The sequence below is a fragment of the Syngnathoides biaculeatus genome, chromosome 23, assembly GCF_019802595.1.
Source record: "Syngnathoides biaculeatus isolate LvHL_M chromosome 23, ASM1980259v1, whole genome shotgun sequence".
NCBI classification, from domain to species: Eukaryota; Metazoa; Chordata; class Actinopteri; order Syngnathiformes; family Syngnathidae; genus Syngnathoides; species Syngnathoides biaculeatus.
The window spans coordinates 12,267,268-12,283,081 of record NC_084662.1 but is presented as its reverse complement, the minus strand read 5'-3'; the positions used below and the strand labels follow the sequence as shown (position 1 = coordinate 12,283,081).

General features: G+C 43.4%; 1 protein-coding gene across 2 annotated transcripts; it reads right to left on the bottom strand.

Moving 5' to 3' along the window:
* Nucleotides 1-55: 55 nt before the first annotated feature.
* Nucleotides 56-14,687, bottom strand: rbm25b (RNA binding motif protein 25b). 2 transcript variants are annotated; one of them, XM_061811787.1, is made up of 18 exons: nt 14,249-14,687; nt 13,723-13,823; nt 13,031-13,215; nt 12,874-12,931; nt 11,962-12,122; nt 11,701-11,883; nt 10,687-10,770; nt 7,046-7,293; nt 5,776-5,893; nt 5,597-5,686; nt 4,532-4,663; nt 4,361-4,434; nt 3,444-3,594; nt 2,844-3,282; nt 1,704-1,984; nt 1,532-1,630; nt 1,411-1,458; nt 56-562 (listed from the first exon to the last, which is right to left on the bottom strand). In XM_061811787.1, the coding sequence occupies exons 2-18, from the start codon at nt 13,799-13,801 to the stop codon at nt 470-472; spliced, it is 2,523 nt and encodes an 840-aa protein (XP_061667771.1). In that variant the 5' UTR covers nt 13,802-13,823; nt 14,249-14,687; the 3' UTR covers nt 56-469. The 2 variants fall into 2 exon arrangements, with proteins under 2 accessions (XP_061667771.1, XP_061667772.1); XM_061811788.1 differs by lacking the exon at nt 4,532-4,663 and having other exon boundaries at nt 14,249-14,685.
* Nucleotides 14,688-15,814: the final 1,127 nt, after the last annotated feature.

The following is a 15,814-nucleotide window of genomic DNA, read 5'->3' as shown; positions in this document are numbered from 1 at the left end:
TCCACAGTTGACGTCGCCGACTTTTCGCAAAACCGGAAATCACATCGATCACAAGTATTACAAAACAATTTTTATTGAAATGTTCGTCGATACAAAAGAAACAATGGGGAGTACCGTCACTGTAGCGTTTTCCTGTCGCTCGAGGTTTTTAACGAGAGATGATGGAATCAATCGTTTCCTGTCCCGGACGCGCACGCAAATCGAAAGCGACCCGCGTACACAGCACGGCGGAGGCAACTCTGCTCTCCGTTAACTTCCCCACACACACACACACACAAAAAAAAAAAATCACGTAAGCCGAATTTTAAAAACACGTACACGGTCCTGGAAGCAAATAACTGACTAAAGCATGAATGATTATTTACAACAAAATGGTTACCGGCGGGTTTAAGTCATGACAAAAACTCTCCTAAATCTAGTACACGTTAGAAGGAAGAAAAAAAAAAAAAAAAGTCATATTTAAGTGCACCTATTTTACCAGGCCAATCTTCTTGGCTTCTGTTTCATAGATGAGCAACCGCCACATCTTCACAATGAAGACTTCGGCCTCTTCATCCAGAACCTAAAAAGTGATAAAACCAAAATGAAGCCGCACTATTCGATGGCAGATTAAAGACCCACTGTCATGAAATGCATGATTTTTAGTATATTATTAATGGAAAAAAAACCACCAGCCGGTATGGACCCATGCGTTTTTTTTCCCCACCAAAAAAATTATCATTAGATATTAGAAATTTCTATTATTAAATTGTTTCTATTAGTTTTAGCTCTTTGTTCATTTCGTGTTAGCCGGCTCGTTGCACTGCTGGATATTGCTCGACCCTCGGGGAGGATGGATCTACCCTTCATAAGTTTCCGAGAGACCCGCTTCGTCGTGAAAAATGGATTACTCGGGTGCAAAAGACGAGAGCTTTGTGGGTTCCGCGTGACAGGTAGGTGTGTACACAGCCACTAAAAAAAAATAAAAAGTTGGTGTGGGGGGGGGGGGGGGGACGCAATCCTTTCAGAACGTAACAAGTAAGTCAGCGGTACTAAATGTGTCGATGTGCCCGTCGGCGCTGCGTCCGCTGATCACGGCGTTGGCTGCGCGGAAATGGATCGGACGGGGAGGCGGTTTGATCTGCGTCTCATCTAAATACGGCTCGAAACGACAGGGTAATATCGCCCCGGTCACTTCACTCGATTGTTTGAAAAGAGCTTCCGTGTCCCATATTGGCCGGGCGGACGAGCCACCGCCGAAGCTGCGCCTTGCATACGAGGTGCACGGCCTTGGCCGGGCTGGCTCGTACGTACGTATTCTTTTTATTGCACGGAAATGACTGAAAAAGATGCTTTAACACAGCGAATACTGTAATCAAATCGCAATTTCTGAACAGTAAAAAAAATGAAAGTCTCACGCCGGCGACTCACCATCGCAACGTCATCCAAGATGCCCTGCGGGGTTCCGTGGGCCATCACCTGCAAGCAACACGAGCTTGAGTGCATTCCCGGCGCGAGCGGAAATAAGAGACCCGGCGTAGGCCGTCGATACCTTGGAGCAGACGAAGTCCACTAATGTGGGCTCCTCCTCTCCAATGTACTCGATGATCTTCTTGTTGATCCACGGCCGCACGCGTCGTTCCATTAGCGTCTGCGGGGGAAAGCCGGACGCGCCGCGGCGTGAACAAAACGCTGCGTGCTTAACGGCGGTTTTTCCTCCTTACCGTGTCCACCATGGACCAATCCAGAGGGTAGGAGAACAAGTCGGGCTTGGCTGTGGGAATCTTCTCGATGAGGCTCTTGATGTGTTTGCGCTTCTCCTCCGAGTTGGGCCCCTTGGCGCCGTCCGCCCCCAGGCTCTTCTCGTCGTCGTAGTCCAGGGGCACCAGCTTCCTCTTGCGCGGCTGCTCGTCCGCCTCCTCCTCCTCGAACTTGCCGAAGACGCTGTCGACGGGCAGCTTCTTCCTCTTGCCCGCGTTGGGCTGGCTCGGACTCCCGGTCGCGCCTGCATGAGGGGACCAACTCGGACATAAAAACCTGCCTGAAGGTTTTACCCGGTCAAACAGATTTTTCTATGACATATATAGTTTGGGTCAATTCACAGGGAGAAGAAAAAAAAAAAAAAAAGTTTCAGATTTTTCACATACAAAAGAATATGAGAGCAAAATGTCTCGGTTGTAGGTCCAACTCCTGAATACCTCCGGCATGGTTTTACTCCCCGAGGGGGGTTGCGTCAGGAAGGGCATCCGGCGTAAAAACTGTGCCAAACAAATGTGAGCGTTCATCTGAGATGTCACACTGTGGAAACCCCTAATGGGACAAGCCGAAAGAAACTTACTTACGATGTAACTTGCCTTTATAACTGTACTCTAACTATAACTATACATGTATTTTTGCTATGCAGTTTATTATCAGGAAAGGGTTAAAAAAAAAAAACAAAAAAAATTTTTTCTCGGCTTGGAACGCATTATTCCATTTTCCATTCATTGTAATAGGAAAACGCGCCGTGTGCTGCGCATGTTCTCCCCGTTCCTGCGTGGGTTCTCCGGTTTCCTCCTGCATCCCAAAAACATGCAACATTAATTAATTGCCCCAAGGTGTGATTGTGAGTGCGGCCATTCGTGTCCATGTGCCCTGCGATTGGCTGGCGACCAGTTCAGGGTATACCCCGCCTCCTGCCCGTTGACAGCCGGAATAGGCTCCAGCACTCCCCACCACCCTTGTGGGGATAAGCGGCAAAAGAAAATACCTTCATCTTTATGCTGCTTATTTCAAAAACCTCCGAGGGAAATTTCCCATAAATGTTCAACCTTTTGCAAACTGAATTATGCTCAAATATTCTGAACGGAGTGAGCTCCACTCACCCAATTTGAGGCTGAGGCCAATCTTTGGTCGGTTCTCGTCTGGGGGCAGCGCGTCAGGGGGCGAGTTCTCGTGCGGGATGATGATGCCGCACGGCGACTCGTTGCCGGGCGTGTCCGGAGAGCCGTTGCCGCTGGCCGAAGACACGGAGGGGGCCGCCGTGATGGGCCTCATGGTGGGCTTGAGGCAGGGTTTGACTTCGGGGTCGTCTTCCTCATCGTAACCGCCGTCTTCGCCCTCCTCCGCGTCCTCGTCCTCCGAGCGGGCGGGGTGCAGACGATGCTCCGCTCGGTCTTGGTGCCCGCTGTGGTTTTCTCGATGGTCCCGGTGGTCGCCTCTGTGGTCCCGCGACGCCCTGCGGCGCTGCTCCCGCGGCTCTTCGGGTTGCGCTTCTCGGACGGCGGGGGGCCGCCGCGCTCGCTCCTCCTCTTCCTCCTCCATCTGGACCAATAAGATTCGCCGGAGCGCGGCAACAGCGATCAACGTGCGAGGAATGATGAAGTGACCTTCACAGAGACGACGCTCGCGCACGCTCACGCACGTATGCGGACTCCCGCCCGCACGCTCGCGTGTGAAGAATGTCGTCTGAGAGCGGCGTTTACCCTGCGTAGCTCCGCGTCTGGGTCTGGATGTCCCTCGTCTAGCAGCCGCTGTCTGATTTTCTCCAGCTCCTCCTTCTCTCTCTTCCTGTCACGCTCATCCACCTCCACCTCCTTCTCTCTGTCTCTGAGGCGCTTCTGCAGTGCACTGCCCCTAGCGGCCGCAAATGGCAATGACATCCTTCAGAACAATGGCTGCAGGTTTTTTTTTTTTTTTGCATGTCTGCCGCTAGGATGCAAATGTAGGCCACAGACGTTTTTTTTTTTTTTTTTTTGAAACTGAATAACTCTTATGGGAGCAAACAAGATAAAACAATAACATGCATAAGTAGGTACGAATCAGTACTGAAGATGTAGAATTTAACTACATCTAAACTACATATCGGCATTTTGTAAGCATAATCTGTTCAAAGGAGCTGTGATTGGCCAGGGTCTGCCTCTCATGTAGCATCTCTGATCATTATGAAATCATCTGTCTGAAAGACCCAATCAAAACTGAGCATAATTATCTTTTAAAATTCAGAAACCGTTTTTGAATTCGCTTGTGAGAGTATAAAAATGTTGTACTAGACACTATTTCTAGACTCAAAAATATCTATTGAAAGAGCAGGTCCAAGTGCCCAATTTTAATTTGACATCGTTGCCTACATCTGATTATTTTGACATATTTCATGTACGATAACCTGACCATCGTTTTTGTGGGGGATAGGAACCAGGCCGCTGAAAATCTGTGGATAATTGACACCCATTACAATTATAACGGGGGGGAGAATTTAAAAAGAAAATCATTGACTGCATTGTTTACATTGACACAAAAAATTATACATATCGCATAGGGTGGAGATGAAATCATAACTGATCAGGAATGTCAACACAGACTTTGTGACAAACTACTGTACACGGGCTTTTATGCCTCATACCTGTAATATTTGGGGTCATCTCTGTCGTCGTCGTAATCTTCCAGGAACTCTTTTAGCCGTTTGCCTTCTTTCATCTGACACAGAAATAAAATCATGTAGGAACACCTTAAAATGAGTTTTGACTATAGTATTAACTTAGCAATAACAAAAAAATTGGGCCTTAAATCTTACATAATGTGCAGGATCAGCGTACCACGTGGGATCACAATTCAGGGAAATGAATGCAAAAGAGGGCGCGTTGGGCTCACGGTTCTGAGGACTGGTGTGACGGTCTGAGCGCTCCCCCCCGTGCTGAAAAGTCTCCTTGTAACGAATGCACATTTGTTACTAACAGGGGAACTCTGGGTACGTAGCAGGCGCATACTGGGAAATCACCGGTCTCATAGTTCGCCTTCTTCTACATAGAGGGAGCTAACATACGTTATAGTCTATCCTTAAAATAAAAGTTTATTAAAAAAAAAAAGACATACACATATATGTGCGTTCGCTACGTTCATCTTTCTGAGACCGTCCATCGTGAACATGAACGCTCGGCGACAATTTGTCGAATGATGAAGCATGGATGGGAATGTTTCAGACTGGCCGGAAGTTTACAAAATATACGCGCATTAATCACAAGGAGAATTTTCAGCACTGGGAGCGCTCGGACCGTCATACCAGGGTTCATCCCAAAAACATGCATTCATCGGACACTCTAAATTGCCCCTAGAAATGAATTATGAGTGTGACTGTTGTCTGTCTCTATATGTACTTGTTTTTCCACCAAAAGTAAATTTCCTATTAATATAGATGACTCAGCAGACTTCAGATTTTTGCTGTTACGAGTGTTCATGTGCATGACCCCCCAGTCGCCGTGTGTACCGACCTCTTTTCTGTGAACGAAGGACTGAAATGCACAACACATATCATAGCGTATGTCAAACCAGTCTCTTTTGTTACTGTTGCAATTTGAAATGTTTTTAAACAAAGTGCAAGAGGAAATAGACGCTCAGTGCTGAAAACACAAAACAGGTGACAAAAGTGCAGCCTGTTGTCGTAAAAACAAACATGATGAACTGTGAATCCAAAGTAGCCTGGCGTGATATAATCATGAAAAGGGTCATCTTCATTAAGCAGAAAATACAGGTCCAAGGAAAGAAGAAGTGAGAGAAGTGGACATTTTAACTTGATTTAGCCGTAGGGGGGAAAAAAAAAAAAAAAAAAAAAAAAAAAAAAAACGGAAAATCCCTCTCTCACCATCTCTCGTTGGCGCTCATCTTCCCTCTCGAGATCTTTGGCGTAGTCCCGTGCTTTCTTCCTCTCCCTGAGCTCCCAGTTTTTTAGCCGCTGTCATAAAAATCACACATCAGACCAACAACAACAACAAATACGGAAGTGGTGCGTCATGAGCTACATGCTATTTTTTCCGTTGGTACCTCCTGATAGGCTGCTTCTTTGTCTCGGAGCTTACGTTCCAGCCTCCGTCGTTCGTGCACCTGCTCTTCATCGCCGTGGTCTCGTTTCTTTTCTCGCTCTCGGTCCCGGCTCTTCTCTCTGTGACAAAAAGAGATGCTGCATTTGTTTGCCTTTAACCAGCAGACCTCATAAACTACAACGAGTTTTGCAAATGACAAGTTTGAAATGTCAACAATTTGGCATCGACGAACTGAGGCAATAACAGTTATCCATCCATCCATTTTCTTTGTCGCTTATCCTCACGAGGGTCGCGGGAGTGCTGGAGCCAATCCCAGCTACCATTGGGCAGGAGGTGGGGTAAATCCTTAACTGGTTAACAGCCAATCGCAGGGCACATGGAGACAAACAGCCACACTCACAATCATGTGAAATGTTCTTAAGAGACGGCACATTAGATTCGTTTTTTTGTTAAAAGGGGCGAGTCACAACCCCGAAGACATTTGATATGTACAGTTGTTGAAGCATTTCTGCATTTTTCTTTGGTTTGCTAACTTGAGTTACGAATGTTTTTGTGTTACTTTTTGTAAAAAAAAAAAAAAAGTCCCCCCCCCCATTATTGTTTGTTTAAAGTTATTCTGCACTTTTTTAAATAAAAAAAAGTTTACAAGGCCGGGGGCCGAGTCGCTACCATAAGCATACATTTAAAGCAAAAAATAAATATATCTCTTAAATAATGTAATTAAAGTATATCAACTATGCATGTCTTGCTACTATGCAGTTTATCATCAGGAAAAGCTAAAAAAAAAAAAATTTTTAGGCTTGGAACGCATTATTTCATTTTCCATTCATGTAATAGGAAAACGGGTTTCAGTTTTGAAACGTTTCAGTTTTCAACCAGCCTTCTGGAACGCATTGTGTTCGAGGTCCGAGGCACCACTGTAGTTACAAAGAAAGAAGAACGCTAGCGCCGCCACGCTAACACTAGCTCTGTTCTAACAGGGCCGGTAAAAAAAAAATATATATATATATATATACTGGTAAAAATCACTGGGACACTGCAGTAACACACAATCGCAGCGCTGACAGGGCCCGACTGGTAAAAGTCACTTCCTCGGCACATATATTCGGTCTCACTCTTACCTTTTCCACTTGAGTGCCCCCTCGCGGCCGTTAGAAAAAAACGCACAAATTAGCCGCATCCCCGCATAAACCGCGGGGTTGAAAGCGTGTGAAAAAAAGTCGCAGCATAAAGGCCGGGAAATTACGGTAACAGTGGATCATTTATTTCACCTTGAGTGGCTGCGAGGGGCACTTTTATCCCGGCTTCTGTCCCTTTCCCAGTCACGCTCGCGTTCCTTGATCCGGCGCTCGCGGTCTTTGTCTCGTTCGCGCTCCCGTTCCCGCTCCCTCTCGCGCTCCTTCTCCTTCTCGCGATCCCGCCGCTCTCTTTCGCGCTCGCGCACCTTCTCTCGCTCGCGCTTCTCTCGCTCAAACTCCAGACGCTCCTTCTCCCGCTTGTCCTTCTCCTCCTCCCGTTTCTGCCGGAGGAAAACACACAGAGGTTCAGAGGACTTGCGTGGACTGATGAGAGCGTTGGCACTCAACTTGCGTCAATGGATTTCCAGACTGTGACGACCAGACGAGGAGCTTTCGTACGCTCTTACTCGTCCATGCAAATTGGATACAAATCCTCAAGCTTTACTTCCGGTACAAAAGGTCAAAAGTTTAGCGTAGATGTAACTGGAAAGCACATTGGAAGAACGAAAAGGCGTCGCAAGAGACTTTCTCACTCCTTAAGAGTGCCTCTCTCAGCACATGGAAATACAAAAACAAAGAACAGACGGCAGTCTTTGCTTAAGCTAGTTGTTTGGGACTTACAGGTGATGAACTATGGACTCAGCCCTTCGCTGCCCCTACAAGCCTTTTAAGTTAGGCCTGGGAGGAAATAAGGTCACACGGTATACATGGGAAACATTATATATGGGATTTTGTTTTTCGTCAGCATTAACAACAGAAACAACCTTTTCTTTCATTATTATTTCAGTGAGTACATTGGCAAGCTGGCAAGAACATCAGAAATATTTCTGCACAGATAAAATAAAAGTATTGTAGAAGCTGTCTTACCCTTTGCAGAAGTCTACGGCACCTCTCGGCGACCAAAGATACACACGCACTCGGACAGACAGACAGACAGACAGACACACACACACACCACACACACACACACACACACACCACACACACACACACACACAGATAACCCACTCTGCCTTTAATGGCATTAGACACAAAGCTTTTGACGGGAATCGTTCTGATTAAACTGAGGACAGCACAACCCAGAATGAGCGAAGGTGGTAAGAAAATCACGTCGAGAAGCTGTGATGGACAAGCCTTGGGTCTAATGCGGCGGTAAACAAGGATAAAAACTAAAGTTATTGTGCAAAATTGATGAAAATGTGTTATTCATTTAGTCATAGCACTTCATTTTAGAGTTACTGCATTCTACTTACCTCCCTGCAATACAGGAACAATGATCCCGGTCAACAAAAACTAAAACTATTTCCTCAAACTGTGACCTGCGGTGAGGAGCATGACTACAGTTAAATCACTAGCTGCGTCATGGAATTGAGGAAAATTTGACACCGACTCCCATGACCCTTGTGAGGATAAGCGGCTTGGAAAATTGATATGTCCAAGTAAACACACTTAATTTAACACAATTTGGAGATTTAGATTGTGATGCATTCTTTATCAAATTCAGTAAAGCCTCGGTTTTCGAACGAAAATTTCGATTTTTTTTTTTTTTTTTTGCTTCGGTTTTCGAACGAAAATCTGTACTCGAACGCCCCTGATGAAACCCGGAAATAACATATTGCGCCCGGCCAGACCAGCTGACCCACCCATGACGAGTTTTGTTATTGTCTATTCAAACACCCCCCGAAAAAAATAGAAATAACATCGCATCGCAAACACTTGACCCACCCACGATGCGTTTTGTTATTGTCAATTCAAACGTCCTTCGAAAAAAAAAATGTAAATGACATAACGCGCACGGCGCAACCAGCGCACTTTTTTTATTCTGTATAACACAGCCTCTGTACACAGACATGTCCCGGTAATGACTGTTGTTTTTCTTCTTATGAAGGACTACCGTATTAACCCCCAATCATGGCTCCAAAGAAACCATGTTGCTTGTTTAAAGTTATTCTGCACTTTTGTTAATAAACAACTTTACAAGGCTGGGGGCCGAGTCATTACAGATACGGCAATGCACTCCAAGCGTAGTGTACTCTACTACTAAAGCACACATTTTAAGCAAAAAATATATAGATATATTTCTTAAATTATTTTATTTTATAAAGTATTTAAACTATACATGTATTTCTACTTTGCAGTTTATTATCAGGAAAAGCTAAAAAAATTGCTTTAAAAATCCAATTTTCTTGGGCTTGGAACGCATTATTTCTTTTTCCATTCATCGTAATGGGAAACATCGATTCGGTTTTCGAACAAATCACTTCTGGAACCGTTTTCTGGAAGGGATTGTGGTCAATAACCGAGGCATCACTGTGCATTTCCTGGACCATCGACCAGTAAGATACTGTCCAGCTAAATTATAAAACATAAGATTCAATTTTCTCTAAATCGACCGTCTTACATTCATCAAATGCCTGTTACTTTTTACACTTGCTTTACTATCTGAGCAGACACTTTATCATTTAAATCGTATAAAATGAATTTGTGCTATGAAGCCCTCTTGTCTGATTGAACATCTTACCTCTCTCCAGCGATTTCTGCAGTTGAGCAAATGCACACCAACCGCGTCACTATTTGAGGAGACGAAGTAGTACGACAAATGCATTATTATTTTCGTTCTTAGTATCTTTTAGATAAGATCGGGAATACTTTGTTGGTTTGAATGTCTGTCTTACCGGAGGCACTAAAACTAAAAGCATAACAAATGTCACTGCCTTTTTCCTCCTAAAATGTCCCCCCCAAAAAATTTGCTGCTCTTCCTTTTTGGGTAAAAGTAGAACACTCGACCGAATCACAATGTACACGCTTAGTATACTATTATTAATGGTAAGGCAGAGTGAGTAGGGCACTGAAAGACAACGAGATGGAAACGACACCTCAAAACGTCACCACATGCGGAGGCACGTACCTTCAAAGTCTTCAGACCACTGGGCTGCTGTGAAGAGGGCACCCCCCTCTCTCATTACCCCATACATATGCATCAGATTCAAGACTAGGGCCGCAATTACTGCGGCGGTTATTGACTATGGTTTGTGCTTTAATAAACATAACCAACATTATCACGACAACGGTGTACAGAAGACTCGCAAAGGTTCACGCACTCTTCGGCCTTCGCTGCCACCAATAATGGGCGCAAAATAGTTGGGCAAGGGCGCTGGTCAAACAGGCCAAAAGTGCAGTGCAGTTGCCCCTCTGCAAGTCCTCAAGAGGGGGGCACCCAGTTTATGTAGAAAGTAAAGGAAGGCTCATACTTACATCCTATCCTCGCAACTTTTTCCAAAGCTCTGAGATTCATCTTGCTTTAGTCACCATATGATCACTATCATAATGGTGGGGTTTAATGAATAGATTAGCTTTTAAGTAACTTTACATCGTCTCCATGCATTGTTTGTGTGTGTGTGATAAATGCAGAATCTATATTTGTCACACCTATAAAGATTCACTGCACAATTCTTTTAAGGCGACTCAAAATTCAACATGTAATATAGCACTAAGTGTGAAGTCAACTGAACGCAGCGTGTATTTGAATGACATCCAATTTATGGTGGAGTCGTGATGTTGGTAAAATGTGTCAACTGGTGCTTGAGTGTGCAAAGCTACAGGAGTGAACTACGTGATCAGCTGCTGTCCAAAAACCTGTAATGTCAACTAGGGGATCAAAAAAGGGAGTTTACCTTGTGAGTGTCTCGAAATTTACTAATCTCTCTGGTAATAAGGTCTCGCTTGTCGTCCTCCATGTCGATTGCATTCAAGTCATCCTGTGGATGAAATCAAGAGTCATTCCTCACATTGTTTGATGCCTAAAGTCTTAAAGGTCGAGTGTCATGCCTATAAACATTCTAAAATATTATGAAAAATACATATAACATTATTCACTTTGATGTCTATACAAATAAATTTGAGCAGAGAGTGCGTCATCCATCCACAAAGTTGCAGAAGTCTCATTCGACATTCAAGTGGTCGCCATATTGGCTGCATCTTCTGTCTGTGATGTCACACCGGCACATTCACCATTGAAAACACCCTATGCCACCTACTATGGGAGACGAACATGCCCCTTCTGACACGGAAGCAGAACATCTCACAACCGAGTGAAGTGACCAGGGCAATATTACCCTATCTTTTCGAGCCATATTTAGATGACATGCGGATCACGGCCAAACTGTTTGCGGCCAAACCACCTCCCTGTCCGATCCACCTCCGTGGCGGCGATGAACAACGGCACTCGCGGCCGCGAGCGATGATGACAACAGCGCGGTTTGATTCCCCGTTTGATCCACCTCCGCGGCGGTGATAAACAATGCCGCCTGCAAGCGACCACGACGCCGCAGCCAAACTGCCTCCCTGTCCGATCCACCTCGCTCCAAATCCAGCGACGAGCCACTCCAGCGGCATCGCGTCCGCCAATCACGGCTTTGGCCGGGGTGGCACAGCAACACATTTAGCACCCCTGATTTATGGATTATGCCCCCCCCCTCCCCGGCTATTATGTTTTTTTTAGTAGCTGTCATTTGTAACCCACGAAGCTCTCGTCCTTTGTACCAGTGCAAACCATTTTTCACAATTAAACCAGATCTTTTTGAAAAGAATGAAGACCGAATCCATTTTGCAGTTTTTTTTTCATTAATAGCATACTAAAAATGAAGCATTTCATGACAGTGGACCTTTAAAAGAGGAACTTGACGCACCTCGTCCTTTTTATCCTTTTTTCTCTTTCGACGCAGGGCATCTTCATCCTGGGAAGGAGCGCTGAGCTCGTCAGCATATTCCCGCATTAATCCATCAATCGCACCTTTGACGACCTGATCCTTCTTCAGTGTCTCCTCATCCAGAACCTCCTCTTGACTGTCTCCATTGTCTGAGTCCGCTTTCTGGCAACAACAACAAAGTGAAAACTGAAGCACAAGGTCCAAGACCAAAATTCCTGGAAAAAAAAAATAAAATCTTACCCCATTAGCACTTTTTTTCTTGGCCTTCCACTCATCTAACTGTGCTTCTGTTTTGGGATCCACTCTCACAAGAAGGTTTTTGTCGCCAATTGAAAGGTCATGAAGAAGCCGCAGGGCTCGTAGTGTGGACTCTGGTTCTTTGTACTCGCAAAACCCAAATGCTGCCAATAGACAAACATGAGAACCTTTACAACCTCCAGCTGATAGAGATTATTCTTACTGAAGTATGATAAACAAAAGAAGACTATTAGTGCATGTCAAGTTTCTACATTACCATCAGTGCACAATTAGATAGTTTGCTTACAGTTTTTCATTTGTCTTATTTATATGGCCTTTAAGTGTTGTTTTACACAAATGTCTTATTATATACACAATTTTTTAAAGTTGAAGTTGCTTTTCTTTAAAAATACTCTAGAAACAAAAAGAAGAATGCACATTGATGGACTATAAACTCATTCCCACTTATGTACAAATTCAGGTAAAAGGTAGGCCATTTAAACCAAACTCAGACCGCATGTAATTTTTTTTTTTTTTTTGCTCTTTTGGTTAAAAGTCAAACTTTAGGAGTATTTCCTTTTTTATACACTTAAGAACGTTATATACTGCAATATTTAAAGTTGTTTGGCTTTCATCAACACTCTTGACATCAAAGATAAGGCTGAGTCCAAAGTTGCTGCAGTTTTTAAGTCCTACCATACAAAATGGTTAATGACATGACTGTTAAAATGTTTCTCAAAAGAGAGCTTATACTGGTAACAAAGTTTTTATTACTCTGAAACTTTGACCCTGCTATAGAATAATTAAAGTCCCTTCGGAAATGTTTTTTTTTTTAAAAGTTGGCAAAATAAAACTAATCGGCAATGCAGTTTGCGTTCAACCTTAGAGGTGCGATTATAATTCATAATTTTTTACCTTGTAGCTTGCCTGATGCTCCCTGAACTCTTTTCCAGCTGAGGACTATTCCACACTTCTGTAACAAGAGCGCACGATTAATCAGTTCCGCTGAGTCAGTTTAACTTTACACTGGCGAGTGGGAACATTTAGAAATATTAAGACCCCCGTCTCTTACCGCGAGCAGCTGTCGGATCAGCATGTCTGAGGCTTTTTCAGATATGTTCCCCACAAACACCGTGGTTGTGGGGCCGGCCTCGTCATCCTTCCGATGGACTGGAGGTTTACTGACCACAGGTAGAGACGATACAATTACAGGGCTGGGGGTCATGATGCCCATGTGAACTGGGATCATCGGAGCTCCTGCAATTAAAAAAAACAGTATATGACTAAAAATATAATTGTTATTCATGAAAATGTTTTTTTTTTTTTTTAATCTTGAGATGGGTACACACATATAGTCAGTCAGACCTAATTTGAGCATTGTAATGAAAGTCAACAAAGCCCCAATTCTCATGTTTCTAAGATTCTCCTGAGCGATAATCATGTGGTGTGAGGTGTTTAAATGGGAGTTATTTTCTCCCAGATCTGGTCAGAAAACTGTCAGGGGTTGCGTATCGTGAGTATTAAACCTGTTACACATTTACCCTTGCTAATCATTATGTATGTTGCCAACACTGAGTTTGGTCATCTAACAGATGTTATTATTGTGACATGATCATCAGGAGTAAATCTCTGACTATAACACCAGCAAGTACACTCGTGGCTATTCTTTTTTTCCCCCATGATCTATGAAGTTTGTCACATTTTAGAAATTTGTTAAGATGTTAAAAAATGAGTGAGAGCATATAAATCATTCGGGGGTCCTACCTGCAGGGAAGCCAGCATACTGAGGGGGGATTCCAGGAGGGGGCAACAGTGGCCGGTTTAAATGTGGGGGGAAGGACATCGTGGGGCTGAATTGGATTGACCTGATGTGAAATAGTGACAAAAATACATTACCCCAACTATACAACAGAGGACAGGTTTAGTATTAAGAATAACAGAGAAAGGGAGACCGAGTGGAACTTGTTGCAAACTGTAAAGTTTAATGTTAGCTATCGTCATTGAACGATCCCAGAACAGTTGGGATTTGTGCTAAGGAAATTGAGCAATAACTGGGTGTCAAAGTCCAGTAGTTGAGTAAAATCAGAGTCCATGGGCTCCGCCGCTTTCAAACTCCTTATTTCTGACAACAACATTCATAATTAAAACGAAGGTGCCAAGCAATAAGGTTAAGAGACTACTAACCACGCCACCCGGCATGGCTAAAATACGCTAAGCTACTATGGGCTAAGAAGCGCTAACAGTTTATCGTACAATACAGCACAAAAAAAGTCAACTCGAGAATACGTACCCAGAAAAAAAATCTCTTCAACTACCAAAGTGGCTGAAAGTTGGCCTTCGAGTGTGAAAATCTTTCTAACCCCGCGGTAGCTGGATTAGCACAATAGCTAGCTGCCGGTGCGCTATAACAAACCCAAGGGCCTATGGAGAGGTAGTGAGGTGCAAGTGGTTTTAGTTCCGGGACGTCGCAAGCGGACGGAACAACAGTAGGCTCTGTTCAGGACTTAGCAAAAAGTAGCACATTTGAACAAATCCAACAAACCCAATATGTGGATATGTTCATGAAAGTGCTCGTAAATGTATTACTTTGCTGTCGATGTTTGTACATATTTCCATACAATAAAAGCTCAATAATAGTAAGTGTAAGTATCTATTGAATAATAATTATTAAAATGAATTGATTGAAGCGATAACACTTGCACATGGGCGCCAATTACCCCGGAAGTCTGGATTTGAGAATGGGGTGAATGAATGTCCGGTGGAAACATAATTTAATGCTTTAACTTGATATTTCCGGGCCTACTTACTTCACATGTTCTCATGCTTACACACAAAGGCCATACGTATTTTCTTAAAAAAATATACATAAAAAGTAATAATAATTATTATTCAAGAACGACGTAACTTCACACGTGTCATTGTGCGCTGCTGGAACGCAGGTTTTTATTAAGCGATCGATCCTACGTAATTGCAGTATTTCAGTAATACACTTTGACGTAAACGTCTTATTATTCGTCAACACTTGTCATAATATGTCATTCGTGAATAGATTGAATTGAGTATCGACAATGGAAATTATTTAAGCGTTAATGAATTATTTATTGCGTCTGTTGGGATGTTTTCGCAATCAAAACAAACTTCCGCATCCTGACACATTGTCGTTACATACTTTAGCAATCCGGAGAATTTGTTGACACAAAAGAAAAGTGTCTACTTTAATGCATCACAAAAAATGGTTGTCATGGTGTTTGTGTTGGTCGATAGCAGCTGTGTAGCGAGGGCTGCAGTTGACACGCATGTGACGTCACTTTTAGCGCGGGTTTTATTTTTTTCATTGTAGAATGTGCTAGAAGAAACAAAGCACAGTCTTTAGTATCCCTACGCCCGATTAAAAAGATCCCGTTTTTTTTTTACTTGTTCCGATAAAAATCAACCTTATGAAATATTACTTTCAACTACGTTTATTGTGATGGTTATAATAATTTAGTTTTGAACATCAACATCGACTGTATCTAAAGAGTAGTTCGTCTCACCCCCCGCCCCCCCCCCCAAAAAAAAACGGTCTCGAAGGCAAATCGTCCTTGATGTCACAAGATGGCAGCAGCACATTCGCCACAATTGACTTTATGTAATAATGCCAGTATGGATTGTACAAAGTTACATGCAGAGATGTACGACAAATAATTTAATATTGTTTAATTTTTGATTATGCGAACTTGGTACTAAACCGCACATAACCCCGATGCAGGCAGCACTTAAAACAACCTATAAAAAGGGTGATTTACTTTTTGTAATGTCATAACATCATGTGTCTAAGCCAGTTATGTGTATATTAATATGAGTGCATGTAAAAAGA